Source organism: Simochromis diagramma, unplaced genomic scaffold (genome assembly GCF_900408965.1).
Source record: "Simochromis diagramma unplaced genomic scaffold, fSimDia1.1 OVJJ01000302.1, whole genome shotgun sequence".
Lineage (NCBI taxonomy): Eukaryota > Metazoa > Chordata > Actinopteri > Cichliformes > Cichlidae > Simochromis > Simochromis diagramma.
Window position 1 is genome coordinate 1,246,655 of NW_024386792.1, and position 21,782 is coordinate 1,268,436.

General features: G+C 42.3%; 1 protein-coding gene across 1 annotated transcript in view; it reads left to right on the forward strand.

Annotated features, from left to right (window-relative positions):
- Positions 1-16,303: 16,303 nt before the first annotated feature.
- The window catches only part of LOC120728664 (voltage-dependent T-type calcium channel subunit alpha-1H-like), a 58,701-nt gene continuing 53,222 nt past the window's right edge, over positions 16,304-21,782 (forward strand). Inside the window, exons 1-2 of the mRNA XM_040023713.1 lie at positions 16,304-16,616; positions 19,343-19,617. Coding sequence (XP_039879647.1) covers positions 19,367-19,617 — 251 coding nt within the window. The 5' untranslated portion in view covers positions 16,304-16,616; positions 19,343-19,366. The remainder of the gene's footprint in view (positions 16,617-19,342; positions 19,618-21,782) is intronic.

Genomic DNA, 21,782 nt, shown 5'->3' on the forward strand with positions numbered 1-21,782 from the left:
GCGGATGCTGTACCAGTCCATCATGGTGAAGAGAAAGCTGAGTGAAAAAGTGAAGCTCTTGATTTCCGGGTTGATCTACGTCCCTACCCTCACCTATGGTCACGAGCTTTGGGTAGTGACTAAAAACAAGATCACAGATACAAGTGGCAGAAATTAGCTTTGTCCAAAGGGTGGCTGGCCTCTCCCTTAGGCAGGGGCTCAGAGTAGAGCTGCTACTCCTCCACATCGAAAGGAGCTACTTCAGGTGGTTCAGACATCTGATAAAGATGCCTTTGGGCGGCTCCGGGGTTAGGTGTTCTGGGCACGTCCCGCCGGGGCCGTGGAGTGACCCAAGAAAGATTATATCTCTTGGCTAGGGAGAGGGAGATCCCCGGATTAGTGGAAGAAGATGATGAATGGATACTAGGTGGTTAGTTTTTGATATTACTCATTACACTGAACTAAATTTACTGCTTTTGTATTGAAGTTTGTGTCCCAAGAGGGCACATGGGTCACACTTTGCTGCGTTAGCTTTTTATATCCAACAGCCTGTGTTGTTTATGTTTTTTTTGATAAAATCATATCACTTTCTCTGGTATTTTGATTAGACTAAAGGTTTAAGATTGTGGGATTTTCTGTTGTTGTTTTTTTTAAGTGGTGCTGCAGCACTCTTCCCACCAACGACTTAGTGACTTTGTTTACTTAGCATCTTTAAAGAATACCCTGCTCTGGCATTCACATACTACCAGCAACATCAGTTCATGTAGTTTCTATCTCATTATCTTGATTTATGTTTTCTTTGACAATGCAAACTGAGTAATTTAATTAGAAGGCTTCTAAATAATCTATTAAAACATGGCTTATGTCTATACAGTTAATAAATTGTATGACTGGAGATTCTATATTCTCAATATTAGAAATTAACAGTGTTCATATACAATGTTAATGATGTAATCGAATTTTAAGTTGTACTTTTTGTTTTATTGCTGTTGTCTATTCTTAAAATAATACAAAATAAAAAAAAATTAAAAATGGATATATTGTGTTAGCATTATTTTCTATCTGTGCTTTGTCCCATCTGAGTTTGTCTTGTTTGCCAAGTATGCCTTGTCCCACGTTCCCACTCACGGGCCTAAGATACCCACCCCATGACCCACCCTTGTTGTGGTGAGTGGGCTTTCTACAATGATGCGCCACCTCTTTTTTTTTTTTTTTTTAGTCATCTTGCGCTACACACAACTTCACAAATGAGGGTTATATGCACCTTTTAAGTGCAACATTGAGTTTAAAAAGTACGCACTAATTTAAAAGTCCATAGAGATAATTTCTAGGATTTCTGCAGGGTGGTGCAGTGGTTAGCACTGTTGGCTCACAGGAAGAAGGTTATGCATTTGAGCCTTCCGTTCTGGAGAAAAACAGAGGCCATTTGATTAGGCACACCCCATTAATGTTGGGTTGGTTCTGCTTTTTCTTTCACAGCTACCTTAATTATTCATGGCACAGCATCAATCAGATGCTGCAAATTTGTCAGCTGGATATCCATGATGTAAATCTCCTGTTGCACCAGATCCCAAAGGTGCTCTATTGGACTGAGATCTGGTGACTGTGGATGTGTGATTTGAGTACAGTGAACATGTTTAAGATAATAATGTGTACTTTATGAATTGCTTAGTCCTCTGCATTTAACCCAGGGGTGATTTTAGCCCATTTTTGGGGGTGCTGAATCAAAGCACCCCCAAAGATTTCTTACTTTTTGGAAAATATTTGCTGTTTGTGTGACTATACTAAAAATATAAAAAGCATACAGTACTTAATTGAGATGGAACATTTTAACAACAAAAGTATAGATTCCCCCCCCCTCCCAAAATGGTTTGTTCCAGCTCGCTTCTCCCCTGCTCTGGCTCTAGCGCTCTTGATGCCAGAACGATGGTGGCTGAGACGCAGCAGAGCAGAGGTGTAAGTGCCTGGCTTAAAACAGGACATATTAGCTGCATTTAACTTTCAGTTACTGTGTGAGTCACACCATGTTTCTTTTTTAGCTGAAACACATTACACCAGGTAACCTGCAGTGTTGAAAACTTGTTTTCCAACGATGAAAAAAAAAACAACTAATTTTACTCATACAATCTGGAAGTTGTGTTCTCCCTATATTAAAGCTGCTATACAGAATCTGCAAAACAAACTGGGTTGTCAGCCCTGGCACTGCATTACCATATTGAGCTTCAGTCAGAGGAAGTCACAGTTGCCAAAAACTTTTCGAAGCTCAAGAGTGAGGCTGGTGCCATTACAGATATGTTAACATTGTACAATCTTCTGCATAATCAGATCTTCCCCACACTGAAAACTGCTATTCAGGTTGCCCTAACAAACCCAGTTAGCAGCTGTAGCTGTGAGAGGTCTTTTAGTGTCTTGAGTCAGCTCCATACCTGGCTGAGAAGGACCATGGGTCAAAGCAGACTCCAGCACCTGGCTGTGATGTCAGTTGAGAATGACATGCTTGAGAGACTTGACCACCAAAATGTGATAGATTTACCAACCTCAAGGTGAGGCGACATAGGTTAAAAGAAAAGAAAAAATCTGCAGAGCCATAGTAGTATCTGCAGTAAATATCTTTTCATACATTGTATACATTGTACCATAGGCCAAGGTGTCTCTGTTTTCTAATTTTTTAATAATATTTTGTATATTTCAAGGACTCTTCTATTTTTGGAGTGTATTTTTTATGTGTCTGTATTATATTATACATACACTTTAAAAGTGAATCTCTGTCCAAAAAATGCACTCAGTTTACTTTTTACTCACTATGAGCATCATTCATCATTTTCCCCAGTAATTAAGGTTAGGATATGTATTTTTTTTAAAATTCCAATCCATTCTTCTTTGGCAGCATTTAAATAACCTTTATCAGATTTGATGGTTTTGTTACAGACTTTTCAAAAAAGTGGGGATTAAGTTGTGTTAAAATGTAGAAAACAGTGACGAGGACCCAGGCACAGAGAGACTTGATGAATTTAAGAATCTTATGATTTAATAAAGAAATTTGCAGACTTGCACAGAGAGGGTAAAATTATGATGACTGATAATGGAGATGAAGACAACAGACGATGAGGACGGGGAGGACCAGGGGTTTAAATGCACCAAGGAGACAGTCAGAGGGAACTCGGGACAACTGGAGGCATTTAGGGATGCAGGGACTGACAGAGACGGGGTAGACGTCTCACCGTGATGAGTAAAGTTTACCTTGCCTGGATGGGCAGCTCTCTGGGTGCTCAGCACCCCCAAAGCTCTGATCCTAGAATCGCCCCTGATTTAACCCATTCACTCAGTGAAGCAGTGGGTACCAATCCACTGCCCAGGGAGCAGTGTTTAGAGACGGTACTTTGCTCAAGGGTACCTCAGGGTAGTTGTTTGGTGAATTTGAATCCACGACCTTCCAACATGGGGGGAACACTCTACCTACAGAGCGCTACCTCTTTGAAAAGGTCTGAGCTTGTGTGACACGATGTGTTATCCTGCTGGAAGCAGGAACATCTGTACACCGTGGTCTTAAAGGGATAAACATGGTCACCAACAATACTCATGTGGATGGTGGTTTTTAAATGACGGTACTTTTTTTGGTACTGAAGGGACCAAAGACTGCCAGAGTGTACCTAACAAGTGTACACTGTACATAAGTGAAGCTGCAGTAAAGGCCCAGCCAAAAAATCGTAAAGGAGTAAACCCATTGTTTAACGGTGTCCATGGGTTCTAGACTCTAGTCACTGCCTGCAAATGTTTCTCTACTAAGCATTAAAAATGATCATTTCATTCCTGATTAAATGAATTTGTTGAAATACTTCTGAGTCCTAAAAATGGGAGACGATGTATAAAAATGTCACTCTTTGACAGTGGGGCCAGTGCTTCTCTTTCAGTCTTTCAAAATAAAAGTCAGTTTAGACTTGGAGCTCATTTTTATCATTTAATTGTAAACGGGGCATTTTCATAAACAGCTAAAATGACAAAAATTGTAGCTGTGTTTCAAAATAGTAATTTCCTGCAGCTTTCAAACTGGTGTGTGAGCTGGTGAAGACTTTAGTGGGGAAACATGTCAAGAAAAGATCAGCTGTGTAAATTAAATCAAATCACTTTTATTGTCACATCACATGTGCAGGTACACTGGTACAGTACATGTGAGTGAAATTCTTGTGTGCGAGCTTCACAAGCAACAGAGGTGTGCAAAGTACAATAACATAAGAACAAGCAAATATAAGAATGGCTAAATCTGAGAATTATATGAATAAATATATGTACAATATAAGAGTGTATGCATATTACTGAATGTGTATACTAAATATGTATGTCTACGTGTGTGTATGTGTGTGTGTGTGTGTGTGTGTATACATATTTTACAAATTAAATAGAGTAAAAATAAAATAAATATATAAAATATACAGAGGTTGGTAGTTGGATATTGTGCAAAACAAGTGGCATTACTGTACAGTATGGAGTGCATAATGTTGAAGTTCCAGTAGTGAAGCTGAGGTGTCTATGACGTGTTCAGCAGTCTGATGGCCTGGTGGAAGAAGCTGTCTCTCAGTCTGCTGGTACGGGACCGGATGCTGCAGAACCTCCTTCCTGATGGAAGTAGTCTGAACAGTTTATGGCTGGGGTGACTGGAGTCCTTGATGATCCTCCCCGCTTTCCTCAGGCACCGCTTCCTGTAGATGTCTTGGAGGGAGGGAAGCTCACCTCCAATTATCCGTTCAGAGCACCGCACTACTCTCTGGAGAGCTTTGCAGTTGTAGGCGGTGCTGTTGCCATACCAGGTGGTGATGAATCCAGTGAGGATGCTCTCAACGGCACAGTGATAGAAGGCCCTGAGGATGCGGGGGTTCATGCCGAATCTTTTCAGTCTCCTGAGAAAGAAGAGGCGCTGCTGCGCCTTCTTCACTGTTTTGTTTGTGTGTACTGACCACGTAAGATCCTCAGCCAGATGTACACCAAGGAAGCGGAAGCTGCTCACTCTCTCCACAGCAGCGCCGTTGATGGTGATGGGGGTGTGTACTTCTCTGCACCTCCGGAAGTCCACTATCAACTCCTTTGTCTTTGCGACGTTGAGGGTGGGTCAGGGCGCTGACCTCCTCCCTGTAGGCTGTCTCATCACTGTTGGTGATAAGACCCACCACTGTAGTGTCGTCCGCAAACTTTACAATGATGTTGGAGTTGTTAGTGGCCGTGCAGTCGTAGGTGTAGAGTGAGTACAGGAGAGGGCTCAGTACACACCCCTGTGGAGCACCAGTGTTCAGTGTGACGGGGGATCAGGTGATGCTGCCCAGTCTGACCACTTGGCGTCTGTCAGACAGGAAGCTAAGGATCCAGCTGCAGAGGGAGCTGCTCAGTCCTAGATCCTGCAGTTTCCTGTCCAGCTTCGAGGGAACGATGGTATTGATTGCTGAGCAATTAAATGGGTGTACCTAATGAAGTGTGGACTGTTTAAAACATTTATGTTTGGATTCCTCGTGTAAAGTGAATTTCTTGGACTGACATTTTTATGCAGATCATGCACTACCTTAATGTGTGCATGAATTATGTTTCTCTTCAATGCCAACAGTTAACAGAGCATGACGAATTGAACCTGCACCATTTAAAAACTGTATATTTCCAACAATTAAGATGAAACTTCAAAAGTGACTTTGAGCTTATACGAGTATATTCACTCACACATGACCACTTTAACGTTTGAAATTCAAGCCAAATCCCAAAGTTAAATCTGAACTTTATCCTTGCTTTTGTTTTGCATGGGACGCACATGCAGTACAAACACTTTGTGGAGTACTGCTGTATATTTGAATGAATATTAGATGGTGGTTTGTATCCTCGAAAGCAGTCTTCTGGATTCAGCAGTGAGTCTTTGGCTTTGGCAGCTCATCCCTTTTCTTTTCTTTTTTTTTGCAAACATGAATAATTAAAGTGAAACGTCCCAGAAAGAAAGCTGCAGTAAGACGCGGTGAACACTGTGTGGTGCTCTAAGTCCTGTAACTTTTACAAAATTGGGAGGGAAACAAATTAACAATGAAAAATCTTCTCACATGCTGCCTTAGGTTAAAAAAAATACAACCCCGCATGTTCCCACCCTTCCCTCCCTCCAGGAGAACACGGCACACAGCAGGTTTCGCTGTGATGCGTGCGCCCGTGCTGAGTGATGGCGTGACCGCAGGATCACAGAGAACAGGCTGGAGGCTGGAGATGGGTTCACAGACAGGTGGAAGGAACACAGAGAAACAAGAGAGCAGCAGATGTATTTTCCCTCAAACAGCAGCGCGTAAAAGGACGTTCTCAGTTAGTCTGCGGATTATCTGTGTGTCTCTGTGTGTGTATGTGTGTGTACGTACATAAATGTATATATAAGGTCATCCTTAATGGACTCAGAGCTCAGCGAGAGCATTAGAGAAGATTAATATATTGTTTTAACTTGTGCCCAGATTATCATCACAACTCATTATTCCTCTCCTCTGCCATCACTGCAGGGTAACTCCACATGTGTGCACCTGTTATCTGCCTCTGCATGTGTGTGTATGTGTGTGTCTGCTTATGTTTTGTCTCGTAAGCGTGACATCATTTCCTGTCATCAAGGCCAAAGGTTGCTAAGCAACTTCACTTCAGCTGATTGTCGGAAAAGATGCTTCTCCAGTGCCGGGCTTACAGCCTTAAGTCTCGTCTTATCTCCTGTCATAAATATAACGTCTAAGGGAAAGATGCTGCTTATGTGTGCATGATCGCCCGTGCATTTGTGTGGACGAGTGTGCATTTATGCTTACCAACAGAGCGCAGGAAAAAAGGCAAGAGAGAGACAGAGAGAGGGAGAGACAGAGAGAGGGAGGGGGAATGTATTTTCTGATAGATATGTTTCCCTGAACTAATAAAAAGGATGAGTCAGTAATGTTCCCGCCTGATGGGATAAATCCAGCTGTAACGCAGCAAAACATCGGGGCTCAAGTTGTTATTATGGAGACACAGACAACCAAAACTTTGATGTGTGACTCCAAATAAAACGCCTTCATTAAGCTGCATGCGTGCGAGCGAGGTGATGGTTTACGTTACAGCAGTGCAATTGAAACGTGCTGTATGTTGGGGACGAATGTGAGAAAGACGACAAACAGATATATTATTAGGAATGATGTCAGCGAGGGCTGAATAAAGATTACAAAGACTTAAACGCAATGTTGTGCAATTCAAAAAGCGCAATTTTCAGCCTTCAGAGCAAAATTAATCAGCACTTCTTCATGATGGTTTAAGCAACAGTTGAGCATTTTCAACATCAGGTCAGTGCATTCAGTGACTGCTTTGGTGAGCCACGTTCGTTTTCAACAGATGCACCTAATAAAGCAGCAACTGGAAGGCCTCTTTAACAAGACTACTGCAGTGCTTGTAGGTCTTCAAGTCCAGGCTTTAGGCTCACTTTAACCATCTCGTCTCACTACGTTCACAGCATTGATTCTCTCCCTTTCTTCAAAGCCGAACTTTATCCATACTGTGATTTTGATATTTAATTGCTTGAAGGTGCCTATAACTCAAACATATTTCTCATTTGTCCACTTGCCCCAATTTGGCTTTGGCAAAAACAAACAAACAAACAAACAAACACAAAATACATGAAGATAAAATAAACATCATTTTTATAATTGTTTTTTATACTTTAATTTTTATTTATCAGTGGTGTTAGTGATACTTTGATTCTCCAATTATAAAAATGTTAAACTTATATACCAAATTTGAAAATAACTAGTTACCACTAGTAGCTGAAAACAGGAAAAAAGTAAACAAATTGTATTAGAATTGTTTTATAAGATCTTAAATGCAGACGGTGTGGTGGGTTGGGCTTTTCTGCATGTGTCTGTGCCTGCGTGGAGCCTCTCTCCTCCTACTGTCCAGAGACATGCATGGGTCACTACATTTCCTGTGGATGTTTGTTGATGTGACACGGAGCAGTATCATCTGTAGTCCTGCAGCGCGGTCACAGCTTCTGATACAGATCATATATCGTCTCAGCTTCCTGTTTCCTGTTCCCTTCCTGTTCCCCCGGATGGGAAAATAAGTTATGAAAAGTTACAACACCAAACAATCATAAGTAGCCTCCTGCAAAGTGGCCGTACTTGGTTAAAAACGAGAATTACCTCTTAGTAATATTAATATGCTTATTTGTATCTTATTTTTATTATGCAGGCTGTGTCACCTTCACTAAAAATGTGTTTTGTTTCCTTACAGAGTTTTTTGTTTGTTTTTGTTTAGTAAAAATTGCTCACGATGGCTCTTTTAACCGCTGGAACAGTTTAACTGATCTTGATATTTTTTACAGTGTAATCACATGTTAAGAAACGGTCATGTGCCACAGTGTCTTTGGGCAAGCTATCGCTCCTGAGGCATCAGCGTGTGTGTGTGTGACAGCTAGAAAGTTTTTAAGGCATAAAATAAAGAGCAGCATTAATGTGTGTGTCGCTTTAAAGAAGCGTGCTCAAGTCTTAGTTAGACCAGAAAAGCTCTATAAGTACTGCTCGATTTATCACTGTGTAATTCATCAATGCAAAATGATGTAACAGCCGTCAGAGGGCTGGATTTATAATGACATCTAAAATCAAAAATGTTCCTCCTGTTTCTGGGAGTGCTGCATATAGCTGCTGTAGCACTCTATATACTCAATATGCACTTTCTAGGCTTTCCCCCCCTCTGGTATTATTATGTAATTTTATCATAACCAAATAAAAAAAGCTTTTTACAGTGAACTATAATTTTCTATTATACCCTTTTAGACTTAACGTGCTAGAAATATTTCATAACTTCCTCAAGATGTCACTCAGTTTCTCCCACGGTGCGACCTTATATTCCTCCTGCAATCTTTATATTTCTCGCATTCGAATTTGCTCTCTACCTGTTTCATGTTGACGTTAATTAATTAATGAGTTTACAAACAGCTCTTGGTTTTTGTGACGAGTGTGTTGTCTGTCAGAATTGCCTCAGATGGTTTAAACAGATGTGAAGGAAAAGACTCAGAGGCATAAAAACCAGTTAATTACCGTTGCTTCCTTTGTCTTCCTGCTCTGAACTTTAACAAGCTGACACTGAGACAGCTGACCGTGCTGTGTGTGTGTGTGTGTGTGTGTGTGTGTGTGTGTGTGTGTGTGTGTGTGTGTGTGTGTGTGTGTGTGTGTGTGTGTGTGTGTGTTACCCTCTTCATACACAGATCAGGTAAAGGAGTGGGAGCATTTAGTCTCACACTGTTCACAAATGTGCATTTACAGTACGTGTGTGTGTGTGTGTGTGTGTCTGTGTGTTCTTTGTGTGAGGATGTTCCCTCGGGGGGTTGTCATGACTATTTCAACGATTGATCAGGATCATTGATCTGTAATCGAATTCCCACAGTGTGTGTGTGTGTGTGTTTTTGAGTGTGTGTGCGTAACTGTGACAATGGCATGAAATAAAGCATGTCCCTATATATAATGTTATGTGATGGTCACCATGGAAACACACCCAAGGGGCGCCTACCACACACTGATAATAATGTTTGGCCTAGATACCCATCCTCAACTGATAACAGAGGGAATGTATTTCTGTGTGTGTGTGTGTGTGTGTGTGTGTGTGTGTGTGTGTGTGTGTGTGTGTGTGTGTGTGTGTGTGTGTGTGTGTGTGTGTGTGCATTTCCGTACTAATGTAAACCAGCATTTGAACACACCACGATGACAAGGCTGGAGTAAAAAATGCATGAAATGATTCTGTGGAGCAGAAAGTCTTGCATGAGTTACACAAGACAGTAAGTGTGAGAGAGATGAGATGAGCTGCAGGAGAGGGAAAACGAATGGGAGTGGGAGCGGGAACACACAGCCAGGGAGACCCAATAACAGCGGATTACAACCAGCGCGCGCACGCCCAAGCACTCACGCAGCGGCTTCAAACAATGCTCATCAGTCTGCTCCTCTGGGAGAGTAGGATATTAGCTGCAGAGGTCGGCGTGAGTGTTTGCGCGGTTCAACGTGCGTGTGCTAGATATCTTAAACCGTGTTGTTGAGATGCACTAAATCTTTGATGTATGATGTAGGTTTAAGAGTTACAATAGCTCTGCAGAGTCTGACTGCTGTGAGTGAAGATTGTGTACCGCGCAGTGTTTTCCTGCGCTGAGTGAAAACCTAATCTTAGTTTGTAGTCCCAGAGGTAAATCATCTGCTTCTGTAGTTAAGTCCTGAGCAAAATATCTCAGCATTTTAGTGTAGACCCGCGCAACCCCGAATGATGTATCATTTGATACGGTTACTTCATGTCAAGTGCCCCCACTTCCCCCCACCCTCAACAGATAACGATTTTCACTTCAACTTACGACATGAAGCAGGTTACAAATTAAAGAGAAAACACGAAGCCACTAGATACCTTTGATTTTCAGACGGAGGAACTGGTGCGATGAGCCCTCCTTCGACACATTTCCTCCACTTGTGTCTGGATGACTCTGATGGAAATCTGTGAAAGCGTCTGCATTTGTTATGATTCTCCTCATTCATTCACTTTATGAAAAAATTCTAAAGCAAATGAAAATGAAAATCAAAAGTTCAGCTCATCGCTAGCTTCAGGCACGCCTCCGTTTACAGAGCTGTCGTCATCAAAACTGACATCTTGACACCAGAGCGCTCTTCAAGAAAAAATAGAATAATAGAGTAGGAAAATAGAAAAAAATAATCAACAGCATCTGGGTTTAAGAGAAGTTACCAGCCGACTGGTGACAAGGAGTCATTCTCCCTATTTGGAAGCAGAAAGGTGATCAGCTCAGAGAAGTTCCATCTGTGAAAAACTGTCTTCGCGGGTTCTCCTCAACTGTTCTGTTCCAGCTGTCAGAAGTAATCAACGCCTTCGAAAAACTGAATTTGAATCTGGATTGTGCGATCACGTATCGATCTCTTCTCCTGATCACTGAGAAGTCTTCAGAGTTCTGTAAGGATGTTGCTTTTACATCACCTTCCCTGACCTAAAGTCTGAATATGAGTGTCGTTCTTATATAGTGCTATTCTACTCAAACTGAGCACTCAAAGTACTTTCTGCTACAAGTCTCATTCAGAGTTTGCATGTTCTTCCTGTATTTGCGTGAGTCCATTCCAAAGACATGCAGTTAGTGTGAGTAGATTAATCGTTGATTCTAAATTACTGTAAATGTTTGACTGTCTCTCTGTGTTGGCCCTGTGATAGGCCGCTGACCTGTCCAGGGAACCCTGCCTCTGGCCCTGTGACAGACGGGATAGGCTCCAGACATCCGTGACCCTAAGGACAAGCGTCAAGAGGACAACTACGACAATTTTGTTATAAATCCATTAAACTGGAAGAATAAAATATGCGTATGACAAGTTTTATGTTAACCAGACTCTAGACTTTGTTAAACACTCCAAAAAATAACTTGAAATAATCATGGAAAGGATTTCCACATTAATAAATGGCTTTCTATTAGCATCAAGATTAACGTAATTTGCATGAGTTGGATCAGCTCAATTAAATTAACTTGGACTCATCTGCAATAAATAAGTTGAATCATCATTAATTAATTTAGTTGGTCCAGCTCAAGTACACTGATGACTTAAAGCACTTGGCATGATCATCTTCAGTGGAAACATCTAGTGTGTCACTTTGGCTCTATGCACATGCTGCCACTTCAGTTCTCTGATGATGATGACACACTCAGATATGCATTCAGGAGTTAAATAATATATCACATCTACAATCAGCCTTAGCATAAGTACAGCTGAGGCGTAAATACAGGCCCAGAAGAAAATGACTAAAAGCAGAGGCTGATGTCTAAGGCCTGATTTAGAGTTTTGTGGTGAATCTTAGTAAAGCGTACTGTGTAACCTACGTAAATGTGTAACGTCATTGCCGACATTTATGCTTGTGCTGGTGCATTATGTGTTAATTACCATGTTCCGGCGTTTTATATGTGGTGCCAGCCAATAGGAACTAATTAGGATTTTTTCCCTCCTGGATCCCCGTCTTTACAAATCTGTCCCTGGAGTTTTTCCACTTCTTCATCCATTCTGATAGTTTCTGCCATCTCCATTGCTGACATTTGTTAGTCCTTACACTGATGCTATGATTATGATTCCTTACTGGCAAAAGCACACTTGTTTTTGAAAGGTCTGTATGAAATCTGCAACAGATAGAGCTGGGAATTTTAAAGAAAACATATTTAATGTTGTATACCATTTAATATAACATATATAATTTTGAGCAGTGCAAATTAACATTTACACATTTACATGGTCACTAAAAGAGGAAAGGCCTAGACAGGTCAGACACTATAATCCTCACATCAGTAATAATAGCTTTCAAATGTAAATACATAAATTAAGACAGAAATGACTGGAAAAGGAAATGCTTCATTCACAGCAACTGCTTAAAGCCTTTTACGGCGATTACAGTTCTTTAGACTTAGGGTGCAAATGTCCAGAAAGAGTCACCACTTTCTGTTGTAACCATCTTTCACCATCAGTTAATGGTGTAGAATAGTGATGATGATGTGCTAGATAAGAAATCAAAACTTGCAAATTATTAAAACTTAAACCTTCTATTGACCATTAAAAGGTACGTGTTTTATGCACAAAGATTAAGTTTGATGTAAAACCTGCGTATCTTCATGAACTGGCCTCAATCATACAGTTTCTACATATTAATATGCAGAAAAAGAAACGGTTCTGTTTATTTGAAGTAAATATTTGAATCCATCATCATATAGAATTTACAAGTCTTGGTACCCCAGGTAGTTCAGGCTAAGAGGAGTTTGGGAGCAAACATATACTACATTATTTATTGTTCTTTCTCAGAGAACCAAGGTTACAATGTAACCGTATGATCAGTGTAGTATGACAATATTGAGGCGATGATCTTTCTCTCACTGGTGAATTCAAATGCTGTGGCAAAAAAAAGTAGCTGGAAATGCACAGGGATACTGAACAAGCCAATCACGAGTTGTGGGCTGCATCAACACCACGTGTTGTTACATTTCTACAGAGGTGCACGTCGGGTTGGTCTGTATGTTAAAACATAGGGTTTCTGAGTGGTTTGGGATTTTAATGTAGCTGCGGTGTAGATTTCCTGCTGAAGCAGAAATCCCCGGAGACAGTGGTCGATGTCCACCAAAAACTGTTCATAGTGCAGCTTTTTTCTCTGGATCAAACAGTTACAATGCACAAACACAGAAAAACTGAGAAATGCAGATTCTTAACTCCCAGGTTATGGACACGTTTAAGTGCTGGTATATATTTCTTGCAGTTTGTACTGCACATGCATTTGGAGTGCCTCCTTTCTGTTGACAGATTTTTCAAGTCGCTCTCCCTTTTCTTACATCTTATATCTGCTCATTCACAGAGAGAAGTTTGCTTTTCTCGCTCAAGCTGAGTTCACATGCTCTCATGAGTCCACTCAAATCTGCTTTGCTTTCAGTCTGGACATTCTGACAAATACTCTTCTGCTGAGATGTCAATGAATGACTACTACACAGAGCCTAAATCCTTCTCATTTAAGCAACAGCAACATGGGTTTTCCACCAGCACGCCACAGTTAAAACTCCCCGCCGCTAATAAGACCTAAGATTAACATAATGTCTATTTTTAATCCATCCAAATGTATTTTTTTAGTATTTAATGAGCATGTAGCCCCTCACAGCCACCACCCAGGGACTCTTGTTTCCTGTCTAATGAAGTGTAAACATCAAACAAAACATCCTCAAAAAAATTATTTGGAGGCCCCATGTAGATATTAAAATATTAGCAGGAGAGCATTTAAGTCTAGTGCTCCCTAGAAGCTGTTTGCTACTGTACAGCCTACTTCAGCTCCAATATCAACTCCCAAAGTGTAATTCAGGGACCGCCAGGGGGCCTTTGGGGAATTGCAGGGCACCCCCAGAAAAAATTAGCCCTGGTTCAGTTTCAGTGCTATATATAACATTTAGGGGTGTTTACTTTTCCCCCGCCTGCGTCACATCACTTGTTCTTACCTCCTGTAGTGTGACTACACTGCAAACGAGTTGGCTTTAAAGCAAAAAATTCATTTCAGTTATGGAAACTGGATTCACAGGTATTGCTGCAAAGGACAAAGCACTACTTGATGCCTCCACTTCATGCCACTTTATATCTTTATTTTATTACATATAAATAAGGAATTTCACAGGTTACTCATTGCTTTGGCCTTTTTTCAAAGCTGTAGTTAGTAGCTGCTTTTAAGGTTGTAAGGTAGTTCAAGTACATTCAGCTCTGAGATCGAGTATCTCAACTGTGTCTGGACACTCTCTGATGAGCTACATAACATGTTTTTTCTTTGTATTTCACTTGCGAACAAGCCTCTGGGTCTGATAACTGACACCAGAACACAACTGCCTTTATTATCCCTCTTGTTTTTCTAATGGCCAAATGGTTAGAAAAAGAGGTCTGACAGAAGTCAGTGACAAAACAAGGCTTTAGCTCTGGTTATCGATGACTTCTGTAAACACTTTACTGATGCGTTTATGGTCTCAATAAATAGTTTCAAGTCCAAAATTGGACAATAGATGACTGGAAAAACATTATCTAGTCTGATGAATCTATATTTCTGCTGCAACATTTGGATATCAAGGTCAGAATTTGCTAAACATCCCAAAATGATGGATCCATCTTATATCAACGGATCAGGCTGCTTTCGTGCCACACTTTGAGCCCCTTAGTACCAACTGAGCATTGCTTAAACATTACAGCCTACCTGAGTGCTGTTGCTGACCATGTCCGCCCCTTTACCCCCATAGCGTACCCATCTTCTCATGGTTTCCTCCAGATGGATGATACACGTCACAAAACCCAGATCATCTCAAACCCGCGTCTTGAACATGGCAATGATTTCACTGGACTTAAATCCAGAGCCACCAGGTCTCAGAGCACATTTGGCATGTGGTAAAATGAGAGATTCATATCATGGATGTGCAGCCGACAAGCTACAAGAACTGTGTGATACTTTCATGTCAATATAAACCAAAACATTTGAGGAACGTTTCCAGCACCGTGCTGAATCTGTGCCATAAAGAAGTAAGGCTGTTTCTGACGGGAAAAAGGGTACAAGCCAATATTAACATGTACCTATTAACGTGGCCAGCAACTATATTTCTGGGGCTTTGCTTTACTTCCTCCTTCATCCAGAGTTAAGTCATTTATAGTCAGAGTGGTTACCCCAACACCATCTACAACATACAAATACTGATAACTGTGTGTAACACGTGGCTTAAATAAAACGCTTATTCTGCATAATTATGTGTTTTAGGTGTTAATGAGGGACTTAAACAGGTGAATTATGACATTCTGGCATAACTGCATTTTTCTTAATGTAAATGCTCATGATGGCCCACCATCATGGAAATATCATGGAGCGGCCTGTGGTGTGAGTGGTTAGTAATCTGTGGTCCTCCGAAACCTGACACAGCATCGCCTGTAAGCTGATTTAAAGGTATTGTGTCGGAACTCTCTGGTTTTAGTGAGTCGACACCCCTGCAGAGTGTGACTGTGGAGCATCATCTCATACATGACAGCACACCCCGCCCACGCACTCCCTCACACACACACTAACACACACACACACTGTCCGGGGTCGCCGCCAGGCAGAGGCAGGAGGAAGAGTATTGGGAAAAACCTACTGTGTACCGCCAGGCGGAGAAGATCGAGAGGACAAGTCACATGCCATGACTCGCTCTGTCACTATCAAGCTCTCCAACATGAAGAACGAGCCGCTCCAATCAAAACTTTCAAAATAAAATTGTGCCTCACGTCATTCAAGCGCTCATCGTGGTGGGTTTCATTCCACGTAACGAGGATAAATGTACAAGACGGTTTAGGTTTACAATAAAAAATAAAAATAAATAAAAAGTCAAATGAAAAAATAAATAGTTTGTTATAAATCGTAAGCGCTGTTTATCAATCTGTGTTGACCTTAATGAAAGTGTAGCTGAGTGGCAGTGAAGAGCTGCTTGTCAAGTGAACAAAGTGCTTTTAATGGGTTTATTAAAGGCAAGTTTAACTGGGATGACTGGTAATTTATCAACTATAAAACTATACTGTGCAGACTGAGGAGGAGCTAGCCTTAAACGAGCTAAATCCTCTAAAGATGGAGATCTGTATCCAGCACGGATTCCTATCAAAATTTGCAGTTCGCCTTTTTTTACGCGTCATTTGTCAGTTTTCAGACGATTTGATGCACAACTTCCGGGACCGGGTCGTCTTATTTTGAAGGTAAAATCCGTGCGCGTCCGGTCTGGCTCTCTGCGTCTGGCTTAACGCAGCTCTCCCTCTCCCCGGTGCGCCTCAACTCCAGTACCTGACACCGCACAGCGCGTCCACAGGCTGAGGGGACGCAGGCGCACAGGGGGGGACAGCTGGTTCCTTTTTAACTTTACTTTCTCCATTTATTAAAACTTGCGCGCCACACACCTTCGCCGTTTTCTCACCTTTCCTTTCCCCCCATCCTCCCTACTGGAGGACTGAGTTAGTTTGGATATCGGCAGGGGGGAGGAGGCAGAGGACCAGCGGGGCTGCTCTCAGATGGAGCAACGGGGCTCCTGGAGCTGCGGGCGCACGGCGGACCCGGAGTGAGTGACGCTGGTGGATGGACGCTGCTCCCCGGTAAGAACAGCGGGCAAAGTTTTTTTCGCTTTTTGCTGCTATAATGTACTTTTCCCCCCTTCGCTGCGTTGTCCCGGGCTCTGCGCTGGGCGAAAGCCCGTGGCACAAAAGAAAGGAAAAATGTCCAGTTATTGTGTTGTCGCTCTTTGTCAATGGCGGGTTGTCTTTTGCAAAGAAAAAAAAGGTAAAGAATAAAATGATGTGAATAACGTGGTGAGGAGCAGTCATAAAGTGTGTGTGGCTCTATAAACCGAGTTAGTGACCTTATCGTGCTCAGGCCTTTGTGATTTGTTGCATCATTCTATAACGGAAATATTTGTTTTTATTAGATTCTGCAGTTTATTATCGGATTAATTAGACTGCTGCTTGTTTGCTGTCACAGCAATGCTGGGAAACGCTGTGGCACCGTTAATGTCGTGGTGGCCTTCACGAGGATTTAAATTCCTGCATTGAATGAAAAGAAATGTTCTATTTAGAGATGTACAGACATCAGCTGTTTGTCGTGTTCTCGTCAAGCACGATACACACTCCTGGTAAAGATTTTTTTTTTCTTTTCAATTTACGCAGACGTAATGAGTCCGCCGTAAAGGCTGTGTATAAAACCGAGTTAATGGGTTTCAGAGGTCTTAAAGAGCTGTGAATATATTTGGTTCTAGTCACTGATTGAGATTCGCAAGGATTCACACATGGCTTTGGCTGTCAGCGAGGGAGGCTCATAATGAGTTTTTAAAATGTTTTGAAAGCACTAATCAGCAGGTTTTCAACTGTGCAGGAGAATTGCTTTCTATTTCTTTCGTTCTTTTTTTCAGAGGTTAATTGATGTCCGCCCAACAGCTAGTGAGTCACAACAAAATGCCATAAAGTGCCTGGACTCCTTAAACTGTCTAGGCTATGTGCCCATAATGAATACACAGGAAATAATGACAGTGGCAGATTGAATCTCATTATTTTCATCAGAAGCACACACACAGACTCACTGCTCTCCAAGCTTTGAACTTGCAAGCCAGCTCTCCCGTTGTCTGCCACACTGTAGGCACAATATATATTCCTGCACGGACTCACGGTTGGCTCAGACTTCTGTTGTTCTGATTCTTCTTCACACTGTCCAAGTAACTCTGCTCCGGCCCCAACTTACGGACTGTTAAAATGGATTTGCCAGAATCTCTGGGGATCAATAAGCAATAGAACGAGCTCGCTGTGCACCAGTGGGCAGCGTTTGCTGTGTAGTCATGACAATGTGTACTGTATCACATGCTCCAGCTCCCATCTTTGCCTGCCAATGCTGCCCAGTGTGGTGGCCGGTAAAGCTGAAAAATATCATGAAATTTTACAAAATAAATACATACGTTTCAAGCCAAAACAACCAAATTGGCTCTTGCCATCGTATTTAAACTGAGATCATCATTCAGTCTGGCATTTCTGACACGATATTCCAGTGCTCTGACAAATTTAAGGCAGCACGCAGGCAGCTGTAGCTCGACCAAGTCCCTGCATTTCATCAGACTGTATCCCAAATTATAGCTCAAGGAAATATAACTCATGGAGTTAATTAACGGTAATCATCATAAGTTGAAAATTTATTGTAAATGACAAAAAGAAACGAAAGCACCGACAGCTTCAGTACTCTGCACCACACTTCATGACAATAAGAAATAGCCGTCTAAGCTACTTCATCTCGGCATGCCCAGATTGTTTAAAGCCAGTCTGGATTAAAAGCATCAGTAGGAATGGCCTGTTGTCATCACCGAATGGTACAGCTGTAGGATTATTATGAAGAGGTCTAAGTGCTTCCTGTTGTCGACGCTGACCCTGTTTGCACCTCTGCTCATGTCTATTAGTTCACTCTGTTTAGATTTGTGTAGATTTATGTTTCCTGCACAGGATTGCTGGCTGCGATTCTTCTGGTGAAGGTGTGTTGTTTCACAGAGAAACACAGAAAGATTTCTTTCCCCTGCTTTCTTGCTCAGCTCGTGGACAGAGTGGCAGGCGTGACAGTCCACACGATCTCAGTTTGTTTTGGGAGCTGCAAGGCAAAACAGCAGAAACAAACACGCTGTACACACACATCCATCCCGACACTGTAATTCTTTCCACTTTCAATTTAAAGTAATTTTATGGTGCCAGATTTTGCCAGAATCAGCTTGTTTCTCAGCTATTGTAATCTGCATGAATGAACAGATTTCTGTGTAAAAACAAACTTTCCTGTATGGAATACAGGCTTTACAGAAAAATACTTAAATTAAGCTTCTTTAAAAAAACAAAAAAAACAATAACAAGATATTAGCTTTAATGTATTTTTGTTACTTTTTGTACCTCACTGCATAGGAATGCTGCTATATTGAGCATATCGAGTATTTTCTCAGCTATCCAGCAGATGTAGGCTGGGAGGACGTGATTAATCTCTACAGTAGATTCAGTCAACGTGCCCATTGCTAACCAAACCGTAACTCTGTTCTTCCCCACACAAACAATCAAACCGCATCACACATCCACAACACAAAATAACCTCCCCAAAAATGCTTTGTAATAAAATAACACACTGTTAAGTGAATGCTTTGAAATTAATAGTCTGTATTCTGAGAAATGTTTGCACTCATTAAAGCAAAAATCCCAGCATGCCTGTGCCTACGTTGCTGTATAGGATTCCTGGATTTTTGCAGGAATTTGTCGCAGGGTGTGTTCCCGGGTCCTGAACAGTTTGCCCGTGCCCCTGCGCCCTCTTTCAGGTTCGGGCTGTTCACAGCACGGCCATGACGGGCATCCAGGAGCCAGACCTGCGTGAGCAGCACAGAGGACCGACGCAGGAGGAGGAGGACGAGGAGGAGGAGGGGGAGAAGGTGCGCGTGTCAGTTGAGGGAGATGAAAGGGAACGGAGAGGGGAGGACGAGGAAGAGAAGGAGAAGGAAGAGCTGCCCTACCCCGCTCTAGCGCCAGTGGTTCTTTTGGCTTTGACCCAAACCAGCCCACCGCGGTCCTGGTGCCTTCGAGCTGTCTGCCACCCATATCCTTCGCTGCAGCCGGTGCACCTGAAGCACACACGCCTGTGTGCAAGCAGGTTGTGTTTATAATATGACAAAGATTGTCTGTTTGTGTTTCAGCTCTGTGCTTCCTCAGAGCCATTGTACAGGCTCCTAGATGTTTACTTTATGTTTAAACACAGGGGACAGGGGGAGAAGGTCAGTATTGTGCGTATGTGTGTGTGTGTGTGTGTGTGTGTGTGTGTGTGTACCCAGATATTTCCTTGGACAAATTAGTTGTAGGGAAAGATGGCCAACATTTTTTCCTGATTTGAGGTTTCCATAGTGACAAGCCCTAATGAATCTCCAGGGTTACAGTCGCCTGTCAGTTGCATTGTTACTGGCCTCCATTTATACAGCAGCAGGAGTCACAAATAGTGAAGACTCACGTCACCTCCCAAAGCTTCCACTGCTTTTGTCTTCATCGTCTCACCTCCAATTCGCCTCCCTGTCTCTCACTCTGAGCCTCAACCTCTACCCAGCTCTGCTGTGAAGGTGTGAGTGTGAATAGGTGTGTGGTTATCAGTGCTGTAGTGTGTGTGAGCAGCTATGAATACTCTGAAGCATGCATAAACGTCAGCAACACCTCAGGGATTTGTTGAGGCTCTCCAAATTGAATATTTTCCACAGCTTATGACTCCTTGTGTGCTTGCCTGTCTGTGTGTATGTGAGTGTGTGTGTAGTGTGTGTGTAGTGTGTGTTCTACTTTTTGTGCGCTTGTGTGTCGTTATGCACTTGTCAGGACACGTCTGTGGGTATTTGCCACTGTCAGCACTCTGTGTACTCCATAAAATATAAATACATAATTACTGAATAAATAAAATGTACACCAAGAAGAAGAAGAAAAAACTACAAATGCAATGAAGCTCTGTTACCTGCTGGGCTGTTACTAACTTACTGGGCATGCTTAAAAACCACACATTCATCATCATCACACACACACACAGGCTTTCCAGCGTGCACGCCCACACACGCACACCCAAGTGTGTAAATGCCCTCACACAAACGAGGGAATCTCCCATGGTGAGGCTCTTTAGAGGAATCACCTGGTTGCTTAGTAACAGCGTAGCTCTGCCCTGACGGCCTTTTTACTTCCGCTTGCTGTATTTGTTTTCATACGAGCTTGCGTTTCTGTCTGCTTCTCTGTCCTTCTGCGAGTCCGTCGAGCTGCTGGAAAATGTCCCGCTTTGTTTTTATGCCGCACATATTTCATTGCATTTCACTTACAGTGTGTGTGTGTGTGTGTGTGTGTGTGTGTGTGTGTGTGTGTGTGTGTGTGTGTGTGTGTGTGTTACTGTGAATGATCTGCGGGAGAAGTAATGTGGGTGGACGTTGTTCGTCAGGGACATTAATGTGAGCGCACTGGGAGGGGGGAGTGGCGGGGAGCAGTCCCCAAGAGCCTAAAGTCCCATTTTTCCTGAAGTGACCCCTCCTTCCTCTCTGGCTTCTTCTTCTTTTTTCACTCAGTAACTACATATTACAAATTAATTTCCTTTCTCCTTCCTTCCACTTCCTCCCTCTTTGTGAAAGCAGGCATGCTCCTTTGTACCGTGTTTATGACATACTGTACATCTCTTCCCCCAATTATTAGGAACAAAAAGGAGACTGGCTTTTCCCGTTATATAACATTATCTTGCAGCCTTTCCAAGCTCCAGTGAATTCTATTGGATTTTATTCTTGTTTCAATGGGAGGGGATGGGAGTTATTTTATGTGTGGAGCAAGGTGCCTACTTTGTCAAGTGCTGAGCTTTCCATGTGGCAGTTATCCCACTCTTTCAGTGTAACATGCAACACAGACAGAAACAAGCATATGTGGACGCATGGGGGTAAGCACGCGCGCGCGCACACGCGCACACACACACACACACACACACACACACACACACACACACACACACACACACACACACACACACACACACACACATTGACATAACTTATTCAGCAGTGTATGAAACATTCAGAGCATTTCCTTTTGTTTAAAGAGGAGAAAAGCTGATTCCATCACTCCTGTGCAAGTATCTTCCTTTCTCTTATTGTGCTCTTTTCATCCCTTTCTGCTTGGCATTGATCCCATGCTCCCTGTTTATCCCCCCTGTTTTCCTCTTCTTAAACAGCTTCTTAATAGGGTTGAAGTGTGTGTGTGTGT